The sequence below is a fragment of the Phyllobates terribilis genome, unplaced genomic scaffold, assembly GCF_046119375.1.
Source record: "Phyllobates terribilis strain yellow unplaced genomic scaffold, ASM4611937v1 Scaffold_9__5_contigs__length_417890890, whole genome shotgun sequence".
Lineage (NCBI taxonomy): Eukaryota > Metazoa > Chordata > Amphibia > Anura > Dendrobatidae > Phyllobates > Phyllobates terribilis.
Genome location: NW_027362769.1, coordinates 204,732,881 through 204,746,386, shown reverse-complemented (window position 1 = coordinate 204,746,386; position 13,506 = coordinate 204,732,881). Strand labels below are relative to the sequence as shown.

General features: G+C 44.1%; 1 protein-coding gene across 1 annotated transcript in view; it reads right to left on the bottom strand.

Annotated features, from left to right (window-relative positions):
• Nucleotides 1-13,506, bottom strand: part of LOC141161998 (cytohesin-3) — a 114,485-nt gene that overhangs the window by 45,030 nt on the left and 55,949 nt on the right. Inside the window, exons 4-5 of the mRNA XM_073647601.1 lie at nucleotides 9,508-9,574; nucleotides 4,802-4,920 (exon numbers count right to left, since the gene is read on the bottom strand). Of these exons, the coding sequence (XP_073503702.1) occupies nucleotides 4,802-4,920; nucleotides 9,508-9,574 (186 nt within the window). The remainder of the gene's footprint in view (nucleotides 1-4,801; nucleotides 4,921-9,507; nucleotides 9,575-13,506) is intronic.

Here is a 13,506-nt window from a genome sequence, read left to right as displayed (position 1 = left end):
TCAGCTTTCTCCGGCAGTCCCATACATAATGAACAGCGGTGGAGGGCATGCATGGCCACTGCTACATTTATTCTCTTCCAGACTGCCAGAGATTGGGGACATCGTTCAGCTTTCTCCGGCAGTCCCATACATAATGAACAGCGGTGGAGGGCATGCATGGCCACTGCTCCATTCATTCTCTTCCAGACTGCCAGAGATTGGGGACATCGTTCAGCTTTCTCCGGCAGTCCCATACATAATGAACAGCGGTGGAGGGCATGCATGGCCACTGCTACATTTATTCTCTTCCAGACTGCCAGAGATTGGGGACATCGTTCTGCTTTCTCCGGCAGTCCCATACATAATGAACAGCGGTGGAGGGCATGCATGGCCACTGCTCCATTTATTCTCTTCCAGACTGCCAGAGATGGGGGACATCGTTCAGCTTTCTCCGGCAGTCCCATACATAATGAACAGCGGTTGAGTGCATGCATGGCCACTGCTCCATTCATTCTCTTCCAGACTGCCAGAGATGGGGGACATCGTTCAGCTTTCTCCGGCAGTCCCATACATAATGAACAGCGGTGGAGTGCATGCATGGCCACTGCTCCATTCATTCTCTTCCAGACTGCCAGAGATGGGGGACATCGTTCAGCTTTCTCCAGCAGTCCCATACATAATGAACAGCGGTGGAGTGCATGCATGGCCACTGCTCCATTTATTCTCTTCCAGACTGCCAGAGATGGGGGACATCATTCAGCTTTCTCCGGCAGTCCCATACATAATGAACAGCGGTGGAGTGCCTGCATGGCCACTGCTCCATTCATTCTCTTCCAGACTGCCAGAGATGGGGGACATCGTTCAGCTTTCTCCGGCAGTCCCATACATAATGAACAGCGGTGGAGTGCATGCATGGCCACTGCTCCTTTCATTCTCTTCCAGACTGCCAGAGATGGGGGACATCGTTCTGCTTTCTCCGGCAGTCCCATACATAATGAACAGCGGTGGAGTGCATGCATGGCCACTGCTCCATTCATTCTCTTCCAGACTGCCAGAGATGGGGGACATCATTCTGCTTTCTCCGGCAGTCCCATACATAATGAACAGCGGTGGAGTGCCTGCATGGCCACTGCTCCATTCATTCTCTTCCAGACTGCCAGAGATGGGGGACATCATTCTGCTTTCTCCGGCAGTCCCATACATAATGAACAGCGGTGGAGTGCATGCATGGCCACTACTCTATTCCAATAGGGAATTTCAGAGCTGTTTTTTTCGGATAGTGGAGGTCTCAGTATCCAGAACCACATGAATCTGCCAGTTACATACTATCGTTAGGATAGGTGGTAACATTTAATGCTTGGAATAACCCTTTAAGGCTTTTAATACTAGTCATGCCTTAACAAAAGAAATATCCATTAAGTTTCTTCCGTTTCGTCTGCTTTCTCCATTGAATGAACTTTCCATAACTATAATAAGAGGGTTTGTGCATTTCCTGCTGATCACTAGGCAGACATGTGGTGGCAGCTCGCTAGAGCCGGGTCATGTACTTAAATGGTTTAACACATGTCCGCATTCCTGAATCATTGTGAGTATAAATCAGGATTACACAACAGGGGCATTCAGGGACGGGTGAGTGACAGCTGATGGCTGCTGGAGCTGCCAAGAGCAGGATTTTTGTGCCTTCGCTACACTGGGTGCCTAGTGATCGAGTGCAGGAGGAAACTTTAGAGCCATTAATCCATTTAGAAAGTGTCAACATTTTCTGTAAACAGGAATCAGACCTGTGGGAGGTGTAAAGGAGTTGTGCAGTTTAAAAAAAAAAAAAAAAAACTTTGTATAATATAAGTTCCAACGTTGAACATTTATATAATATCCATAAAAACGTCTGAGAGATTCAGATCTCATTTCTGTGAAGAATGAGATCCCCATGACCTGCCTAAAGAGATCACTGACCACCATGTCCAGGAAAATAGAGAGGAGGCAGCTCTCTTCATTCACTTCTATGGAGGTTGCAGAACTTGATGAGCATGGCAGCTTGGCTGTTCCCAAAACTCCCATAGATGGCCGTCCGTAATTCAGTCTCTACAACGATGTGGAAGCCATAATCGACGGATGGGTCAGGGGACCTCCATTCACCAAAAAATGAAGGTCTCCGATTTAGGACCTGCATCTCAGACAATTAAACAGTATTCTCAAGCCTGGATACTATCCCCTATCCATGGGATGAGATAACTTCGCAATCGCTGATGTCTGACCATTTGACCCCCCCACCGATCCCAAAAACCAGGGCTCTGAAGAGTCTCATGTGACTGTAGCGGTGGTCGATCATGCACACAGCCACTACATTCATTATTAATTTGACTTCCGAAGGTAGATGAGCGATGTGCTTGGCTGGTCTTCGATATTCCCATAAGAATGAATGGAGAGGAAAAACTCTGTATCGGCCACCACTCTATTCACATGGGGCTCTTCAGAGCCTAGGTTCTCAGGATTGGTGGAGGTTCCAGCTATTGGACCCTGGCGATCGGGGAGTTAGGAGACAATTTCCAAAATCGAGAAAACCCTTTTAACTCCATATGTCCAAGATAGAAATGTCCCTTTACATACGAGTACCCTTTGACTCACAACAACCAATTATGTTGCTGATCTCCTTTTACAGAGGTCCTTCGAAAACTAAAGTGGAAACGAATTGGGTGCTATGGGATACTACCCTACTTTTCAAGTTCTCTGCTTGCTGTCTTCCAACTTTCTTTTGTTCCCATGGTCCTACTACTCAATTTGGCACAGTATCTATTCAGAAGAATTGTCAGATAACATGTCCAAAGAAACTAGTGTAAATTAATGTAGAGTCTAACATTTTTTTTTTTGGGGGGGGCTACGGGCAAGAACAGGGATCAGGGTTTCTTCTTGACACTACAACGTGTCTCCTTTGTAGCAAAGGCTTGATAGAAATACATCAGGCAACTACTGTACCTATGAACGAGGAGCGGAGAGCTGAAATTTTGCATGGCCCTCCTGCAGTCCATGGTTGTTACGTCAGTCCACACCGACACTGAGGAACGTCACCTTTAAGCCTCGTCACTAGAATTCAATGCTTCCTGCCAAAGCGAGCAACCGTCAGCTATTACTGCTCACCGGCCAGCAGCCAGGCTAAATGACAGGACTATTGAGCTTGCTCTGGATCTGTGATTATGTCTCAACCAAGCCCATTAGGACGGCACTAAAAAAGGGAGTGTGATCTTAAAAGGGACACTAATTTAGAAATGAATGAAGTGAATATATCAAGAAATGCAAACCATAGTTTAACTGAACAGAATTATGTAAGAAAAAAAATAATTTTGGAAACAAAAAAGAACTAAACTTAGCAAATGACGTAGCCCAAAACCATTATCGAAGCCAAAAGTGAAAATATTTGCTTTAATCTTCATACACAAACCGTTTCAGCTTAGATAGCAGAACTTGCGCCTGGATGCTAAGTTATTAAAAAAAAATATTATTCTCAATGTAAAGCTTGTGTGCCCAAATGTGTATGCTGGCGCACTGACAAGTTCCTATAAAGGAGCCATAGCGGCGCAGAATGAGGTGGCAGATAGCGAGCTCAGTCCGTGTGTTTGGCACGCAGAGCAGATTTAGAGCCAAGACACAAATCCAAGACGTCAATTCAAATAGTGAGAACGAAAACCATCGCTAAAGAGAGAAAATACTAAGACAAAATCTAGGGTGGAAAGCGATAAAAACCAAAAGGTTCTTCTGAAACACACTTTGTGGTCTGGAGTCAGTCCGGATTCTGTCAGTGTGTGTGTCAGAGGTAATGGAGGATACTGTACACCCAATTAGGAGGGTTTTTCCAACAATAGAGGGTTATAATCTACTGATATGACTCAGATAGCTACCTATATGCTACGATATAGACACACGTGGCATGATCAAACTTGGCGAATAAACCAATGACCTCCTATCTGCTCCAGAGCTCATGGAGGTCCAAGCTGTCGGACCCCAGTGCCGCCGACAGAGCCCAGCGCTGCCGACAGAGCCCAGCGCCGCATCTCCTCACCACATCCATTTTGGCTGTAAAGCAGATGCCAAGATGGACTGGTGGAAACACAGAAAAGCAGTAAAAATGGTCTACAGTCGAGTCATTAGGGCAGTCTACACATTGCTAGAGTTCCTATTTGTTACATTCGGTGGTGTTAGGAGGCTCCTGTCTACATTCCCCCTTAGGCCATATGGAAATCATAGACGGGGAATTCCGCACTCAGGATCCTCTTCTGCAAGCCGCCAAGAAGCAGTTCTCCCTCTATCACTTGGGGCGGTCTTTTTTATTTTATGCCTGCCACAATTTTCCTTAAAACAAAACTCCCGTCTAGACATTTCTGCTTTCGCCGCAGTTTTCTGGTGGTCTCAGGAGCCGGAAGCACGTTGATCAGCAGATTGTCACCATGGCTTCTTTATTAAAAGGATTGTCTCTAGTGTGACAGCTCCTCTAAATATGTGATCATTTAATTTAATGCAGTTTATTGCTACCTGCAATCAGCCATTTCAGCCTGGGCAGGTTCGGACAATATAAATAACTGACAAGAAGTACAGGAAAATTCTTGGTCCCATAATCGGCACTTAGTCTCACATATCTCCAGTTCTGAATCATTTACATATATCTCGTCTGAATGATATCAGGTTTTTTTATAATCTGCACTTTTACAAGCTGCTGACTTTAGGCTCGACATGACTCATTAACTTTCGATTTCTTGATACAGGATGCAGAATTTCCAGTCTATCTCAGCGAAAGGCGAGCGCATGTTTAATATCCAGGGTATCAATTTACCTTTCTCCCAAGTAATCACCGATGACAGTTTTGTTCAGACCTTCACCTTTGTATAAAAACTGTGCTATGTCCTCTGGAGTGTTCTGCAGCAAGTCGTTCTCTATCAGGAATTGGATGCCCTGTTAATAAAAAAATTAAAAAAAAGAAATATAAGCCCATGACGTTCTCATCAACACAATACCACCCCATTTACAATCTATATTCCATCCAGTAGATACAAGTCTATAATTGGTCACTAGAAGATAGACAGGTATCTTCCAGTGCTCTTTATGGGGTAGCAATCCCCCAACCTTGCACTCTTTACACATTTGGACACCTGATGAAGGATGCAAAACGTTGCTATCTAACGAACATCCATTACAATTAGACTACAATTGATCGGAGTTTGGCCTTCCTGATTTTCTTATTAAAATGGGTTGTCTCATATTGTTTTAAAAAAAAAGACAAAATGACGAAGGCTGATGCCGAAACGCGCGTCGGGGTGGGCGCTTCATCATGTGTCTCCTTGCTTTAGATTCCTACCCAGGTAGATATACTAATCTCATTTGAACCATCCATCTTTATTTGGGTCTTATACTGCAGCACATATGTCAGGAGTTCCTTTTATCATAGCACTCTCTTTTCATCTTGAGGCTTTCTTTATTATTGCCTCGATCTGGGAGATTTTCACTGTTTAACATGTTATATACTCCCCATGTTAAAAAACATTTTAAATCTGGCATATTTGTCTGTGATATATATCTATATTTGGGGAACACATGCTTGATTAGCGCCTCCTTTCTGGTTGCTTTTTTTCCCACCCACCTCACATGTATTTTATCTTGATCTAAAAAAAGTTTGTTATATATTTGATAACATTTGGCCTTTTGTTCAGTTAAATTTCTCTGGTTACATATTATCTTCAGGAGCACACTGCTCTCCTGACTCACGGATTCCTGCTTGAGGGGGAAGGTGGGTTGCTGACTGATTGACAAGTTGGACAAGCAGCAACATCATGCCACTGATCTCAACTGTGCAACCACTAATGTTGCAAACAGAAGTAGATATTCCTCTGCATGACCAGAGGAATGAAGGTAGGATCCAGTAATCTTCAGAGCAGTGTTTAGAAGTTCTATAGAGAAGAGTTTGTAAATGCTGCACTCCAAGGAGACCAGCCAATGCTGATAAGATGAATCATCATCATAATAATAATGAAGTTAATTTAATAGATCCTTGTTTTTACAAGGACTATGGAGCCACTAAGAGACACTTTATTTATTTTTTTTATTTTAGTCTAAATGAACGCCTATATAGCGGGATACGTCAACACTAAATGGATGATCAAAACGTGATGTGAACAGGGCCTTAGGGGAAATAATAATTCATTTTTTTCCCTGAACTGCCAACCCTAGGCCGGCACCACTTCAGTGCTAACCACTAAGCCACCAGGCCATATAACCCTCTTACTACAATGCCAGAAAATAACAGCAGACATTAAAATATAACTATTGTTTTAAAAATGATTTTACATATTATAGGTGCTGCATAATGTTGCTTATTGGTGGATGCCTGGGTCTGGAGACCCCCACCGACTAGTCAAAAACACTCCTGCATGAGCTGCGCACACATAAAAGGTTCAAAAGTAAGTCTACAGAAGGCTCAGAGAGAAAATGCACAGACCCATAGACTTACTATTGATCCTGTGCATCGCTCTGTGAGTTGTTTTGCCTAAAATCGGTGGGGGTCTAAATACCCAGATCCCACCAATCAACATTTGTCAGAGTCTATAACATCTACATGTTTTTATTAAGCTATTACATCTAAAAGCAGGGATGTCAAACTCAAACACACAGAGGGCCAAAATGAAAAGCTTGGACAAAGTCGCGGGCCAACCAGTATACAGTATAAAGGGCCCCACATAGTCCTCCATACAGAATAATGGGCCCCACATAGTCCTCCATCTACTATATAATTGTCTTATCCCGTCTGTCTGTCTGTCTTTGAAATCCCGCATCGCTCATTGGTCCGGCAGCGGCCAATCAGCGCAGCGGGATTTCTGAAAAAAGATGGCGGCCGTTAGCGGCTCATCTGCGGGACGGAGCTCAGCGGCGATGCAGCCGGGAGATGACCGGCGCGAGGCGCTCATCTCCCGGCCGGTAACAGCAGAAGGACCTCGACCACCGGACCCATCTGCGGGACGGAATGCAGCCGGGAGATGACCGGCGCGAGGCGCTCATCTCCCGGCCGGTAGCAGCGGAAGGACCGCCGGCGTCGCTGACCTCCATGCGGAAGGGAGGACCGGGGAGCGGCGCTGCGGGTCGGGATACTTCTGCGGCGAGCGCCCGCTCATGTCCCGGGTTCTCGCTGCGGAAGTATCCGCACAGGCAGCGCCGCTCCCCGGTCCTCACCAAGACGATTCGATGATTGGTCGCGGTCTTCGGACCCGACCAATCACTGATCTTACCGCAAAAGTTAAACACTACTGTGCTGATTGGTCGCGGACGCTGCCCGCGACCAATCACCGATTTGGGCGCCAAATTTAAATATCGGCCTCGACCAATCACCGATCTTGGCTCCACATTTAAACACCGCTGTGCTGATTGGTCGCAGACGCTGGGCGCGACCAATCACCGATTTTGTCGCCACATTTAAATAGCGTCCGCGACCAATCAGCACAGCGGTGTTTAAATGTGGAGCCAAGATCGGTGATTGGTCGCGGCCGATATTTAAATTTGGCGCCCAAATCGGTGATTGGTCGCGGGCAGCGCCAGCGACCAATCAGCGATTTTTAACACAAATGTCCGGACCTTTGTAACACCATGCGGATACTGTGGGGACATCAGCGGCTAGGGTGTGAAGGGAGGACCGGGGAGCGGCGCTGCGGGTCGGGATACTTCTGCTGCGAGCAGTCGCTCATCTCCCGGCTTCTCGCAGCAGAAGTAGCCGCACAGGCAGCGGTGCTCCCCGGTCCTCACCAATACGATTCGCTGATTGGTCACGCTCTCCGCACGCGACCAATCAGTGATCTTGGCGCTAAAGTTAAACACCGCTCAGCTGATTGGTCGCGGCCACTGCCCGCGACCAATCACCGATTTGGGCGCCACATTTAAATAGCGGCCGCGACCAATCACCGATCTTACCGCCACATTTAAACACGGCTGTGCTGATTGGTCGCGGACGCCAGACGCGACCAATCAGCGAGCTTGGCGCCAAATTTAAACAACGCTCTGCTAATTGGTCGCGGACGGCGACCACGACCAATCAGCATTATTGGCGCCAAATTTAAACACCGCTCTGCTGAATGGTCACGGCCGTGACCAATCACTATTATTGGCGCCAAATTTAAACACCGCTTTGCTGATTGGTTGCGGCCGGCGGTCGCGACCAATCAGTATTACTGGCGCAAAATTTAAACCCCGCTCTGCTGATTAGTCGCGACCGCCGGCCGTGACCAATCAGCGATATAGTCGACAAATTTCAACACCGCTTTGCTGATTGCGCCCGGTCTGCCGCATACATATTCTAGAATACCCGATGCGTTAGAATCGGGCCACCATCTAGTACAGTATAATGGACATCACATAGTCCTAGATACAGAATAATGGCCCCACATTGTCCTCCATACAGAATAATGGGCCCCACATTGTCCTCCATACAGTATAATGGCCCCACATAGTCCTCCATACAGTATAATGGCCCCACATAGTCCTCCATACAGTATAATGGCCCCACATAGTCCTCCATACAGTATAATGGACATCACATAGTCCTAGATACAGAATAATGGCCCCACATTGTCCTCCATACAGAATAATGGGCCCCACATTGTCATCCATACAGTATAATGGCCCCACATAGTCCTCCATACAGTATAATGGGACATCACATAGTCCTAGATACAGAATAATGGCCCCACATAGTCCTCCATACAGAATAATGGGCCCAACATAATCCTCCATACAGATTAACTGCCCCACATAGGGGTGGTGGTTCTGGTGTCGGGGGAAAAATAAAACCACCCTGTGGGCCAGAGCTAGCCCATGGCCAGAGTTTGATATGTGTGATCTAAAGGCTTCCCTAAGGAGGATGTATTTGGGCTCTGAACCATTAAAACCAAGTAAGAACACGTTGTTCCGACTCAATGCCAGATAAAAAGCTCGCTCCATTCTGTCCATTTACTTAAAACCTTCTAAACATAAGACAACCATTAACAGCGCACAGATCTGCCTCAGCCCACATTAAATTCACTTATCTCCTGAACACTCATCTCCGATTGAGCAGGACTGGACGGCAAAAAGCAGGAGCCAGACTCATCCCTCCGGTACCAAAGGAATAAACCCTTGTGTGCATCTGTCTGCAGACGGCAGGCTCTATCGGCAGATCGGCTTAATAATAAAATACTGCCCAAATGTGTCCTACAAAATATTTTATAATATAAGAGACCTTATACTAGGGCATAGAAATGTCATGTAGACATAAGACACCGAAAAAGTAAAAATCACAAATAGAATACAAAAAAAAATGTGTTATGCACTTTTCGTCAGGGGTTTCGATCTCTGCTTTCAAAAAATTCGGAAACCTGGCAGACCCCATTATCAAAAAACCTATTATAGTCAACAAGTATCATTAGAAAACGGGTGAGTTATGAGAATAAAATGAGTTAAATTTAAGGGGTAATATTAGTATATTTCAACTAAACAAATAAATAAAATTAAGGATTAAATTACCTTTTTTGGATCCATATTGAATTTTTTTCTTCCCATGGCGATCTGTTTATTTCTCTGGGTGGTTTTGCTAATCAAAAAAAAAAAAATGCAAAAATACAGTTAACACATATTATAGAAAAGTCATAAATCACAATATACTAATAGATAAAAAAAAAGGACTTTTTAGGCCGTCTAATGAGGTTACTGAAGACAGAAAATGGATGCAGTCATCAGGTTTACTGTGATTTTCTCCGGAAGCATTAATAGTCCTCCACTAATTGATCAGCAATGAGATAAGGCCGCAGCAGCCGAGCGCCTGTCTTCGCTGTATATTTGTAGGGTAAAATCCCTGACATCACAAGTATTACATCATATTTCTTTCTCAGTTTACATTTACAAGAAGGGGATTGGCATGATGCCCGTCCAAACATCATGAAACAGCTACGATACAGTAAATTATACTCGTGCAGGAAAATGTCTTCAATCTGGCCTGACAGACCAAAGACGGACATAACATACAATATGTGAGACGTATGCATTTAATGGGCCCTCCGCCTCCTGTAAACTGTAGACGGAGTTATATAGGGACAGTGTAGCGATATTTAAACACACTTTTTGCACTGTTAATATAAATTTTTAATTGCATTGTGTGCTACTCCTGTAAATGCTTTCTGGGTGGTCCTTAATCCTAAAATGTTCTTACCCCTTTGCAGTAAGTGATCCAAACCCCTCCCCACTGCCATTAAAGAGAACCTGTAATAAGGATTTCACATACCAAACTAATCGCATGTATATAAAGGCGCTTTAATGCTGAGCAAATTCTTACCTTTCTTGTACAAATCAGTTTTGCTATTTTAAAGAAATTCATGGCTGAAATTTTATGCTAATGAGTTGCAAGTGCAGTGGGCTGGCGCTGCACTTACAGCTTTCCTGCCTTTCTCCTTATTCCCCACCTGATGTCTGCCTCCTTTCGCTGACTGACAGATCACTGAAACCTGAGTAACCTGTCAGTCAGAGATGGGAAGCAGGCAGGGAAAAGGCAGGGAAGCAGGAGAGTTGTAAGTGCAGCGCTCGCCCACTGCACTTACAACTCACTAGCATACAATTTCAACTATGTATTTCTCTAAAACTGCAAAAAGGATTTCTAAAAAGAAAAGTAAGGATTTACTCAGCATGAAAACGCCTTTTTATAAAAGCCTTTGGGGTATAAAATCCTGATGACAGGTTCTCTCTAAATGAAGACTGTAGCATCCGTCCAGGAAACGAGTCGATACTCAAGGACAGAGGGGAGGGGGTTGTTCATCATTTATTGGATAAAGCAGAAAACAATTCAACCCAGGGCCGGACATAACATTGGTGTAGCCAGTGCTGCTGCACAGGGGCCCAATGGGTTAAGGGTCCACGGTCATCTTAAAAGCATTTTCCTTCTATCAATTGGTTTGCATGATGTAAGGGTATGACCTCAAACTTCATAGCTCACAATTATAGGTGGGCTGTTAGAAAGAAAGAACTGGTGGGAGCATTCAGGCATGTGTTTACACAATGACCATGAGGCAAGTTACCAGCAGTTATCTTAGAGAAATAATTTTCGCTACCCATCAATCTGGGAACCGTTATAAGGCCATTTCCAAACTATTTGGAGTCCATCATTTTACAGTAAGAAATGTATTTACAAGTGGAAAACATTGAAGACAGTAGATCTTCCCTGGAATGGAGGTGCCAGCAAATTCACGCCTAATCCAGAACATCTAATACTCAGAAAAATTGCAAACAAACCCAAGAGTTACAGCTGAGACTCTAAAGGCCTCAAATACCATGTTGAATGTTCAAGTTCCTGACTTTACAATTAGAAAAATACTGAATAAACCAAGCTTATTTGCCTTAAGAAAGCCTCCTCTTTCAAAAAAAAAAAAAAAAGACATAAGAGTACGGCTAAAGTTTACCAAGTTCCATCTGAACAAACTACAAGACTTCCGGGACGATGTCCTTTGGACAAACAGATGTTTGGCCAGAATGCTCGGCACCACGTTTAGCGAGAACCCGAAAACCATCAGCACAAACACCACATATGAACTGTAAAGCACGCTGCTGGAAGGCTGATGAGTTGGGCTTGCTTTGCAGCCACATGACCTGGGCCCCTTGTCATTGAGTCGACCATTACCCCTCTGTATACCAAAGTATTCCACTGTAGAGTCAAAAATGAGGCCATCTATCCAAAACTTAAACTGGTTCATGCAACAAAACAATGGTCCAAAGTACACAAGCAAATCTACATCAGGATGACTGAAAAAGAAAAGAATCAAAATGTGCAATGGCCCAAAGTCCAGACCTCAATCCAATTGAATTGCTGTGGTGGGAACTTCAAAGCTGTGCATCAACGAATGTCTGCTAACTTCAATTGTTCAGAAGAGTGGGCCAAAATTCTCTCAGAAGAGAGACTGATGAAGTCCTTGTTTTCTGTATGACTTAAGTTATTGCGGCTAAAGGGGGTTCTACAAGCTGTGGATTCATGAGGTGTACTTAATTTTTCACATATTGCATGCATCTTGGCCTAGTATTCGGGAATACATAATGATCTGGTGGAATAGGTCATGTGCATTTTTTTTTTATCCACAGAATTAAAAAATGGTAGACTTAAAAGCACACTTCAGCCAAAAGCTGCATCCTCAATGCCAATGTCAGTCCCACAGTCTTAACTACATGATCCAGGGATGTCTTCTGACAGGTCACTTGTAGACTGGAACTAAGGATTTTGGATGGGGAATAACTCAGTGTGCACATGCGTTGACTTTACACGGAGTCACACTCTACAGAGGTTCTTAGGAAGGCCATGGCAATCATTGCCTGGTATCCAAGCTTGTGGGCAGCGAGCATATATCTGTAGATCCCCTATATCGATGAGATTCTGTGAGCAACAGGAGTATAGCAGAAAGTGGGACAACTATTATTCCTTCTCTACATTTCTCTACATACCTTTTTTGCTAGGGTTTTCATGAAAAAAGGTTGATGTGAATATAGCCAATGTTTCTCTGCCCTTTATCTTCTGTCTCACCAAAAATAGCAGAACAATTTTTGTTTTTTTGGCGGATATTGGTGGAAGTAGGGTCCCCTTGGCTGATGGACCCTACAGCAGCTGATTTGCTTTCTACCTTGTAAATTGTGCTCTCATTTATGGAACTCAAATTCCTCGAAGGTTTAGCCACCACCCCATAGATTTTGGAAGGTGTTGGTTTAAGTCAACCAGACTTACTGAAAATTACAAAATTGCAAGCAGATGTTCAAACTCCAAGCACAACCTTTACAGAAGTCAAAAACTACAGTCTAATCATATATGTAACACTGATTTGCTATTTTAAAAAGCGTACAGGAGTTCTTCCTCCTTAAATGATGTCCCATGACTTATTTTCTAGGCGAATGTTCGGCTGAATGAGTGTTTTTATTCATTTAAGGAAAGCCAATATCCTGCTTCTAGCACTTCCCACCAATATTACACACAATATCCTGTCTTACACTTTTCGGCTTTGTGTTGCCTGTGGGCTATCTGCACGCTGACAATCACGAGAAGCCTTTAAAATAGAACATTAATTGGTTTCCTCGCTGTTCTAATCATGGCTCTTCAGAAACCTAAAATATTAATGCGACATGAAATCTAATTCCTCACTGTCTTATAAGCGGTTCCGTGTAATTTGAGTTGATCATTGTTGTACATCAGCTAGGAGAACTAAAAATGCCGGCTCAGAGGAAAAAGACCTTATTAAACAAGACAAGATTACAAGGCTGATGCACAGATCTAATTTTTGGGTGCAGTTTTTTACTTGAATTGCGCATGTTTTGCCTATGTTAGCCACACGGCTTTTACAGCACAGGGACCATGTGCTTCACCTTAATGAGCCGCAACACCGGAAAATACATTGCAAAATGTGCGGTATACTTGAGCAGCACCCAATATGGCGGCCATTGGGGTTATCACATAAGTTTGTGCTCAGTTTAATAGAAAATATGCAATGAAATGACCATCGA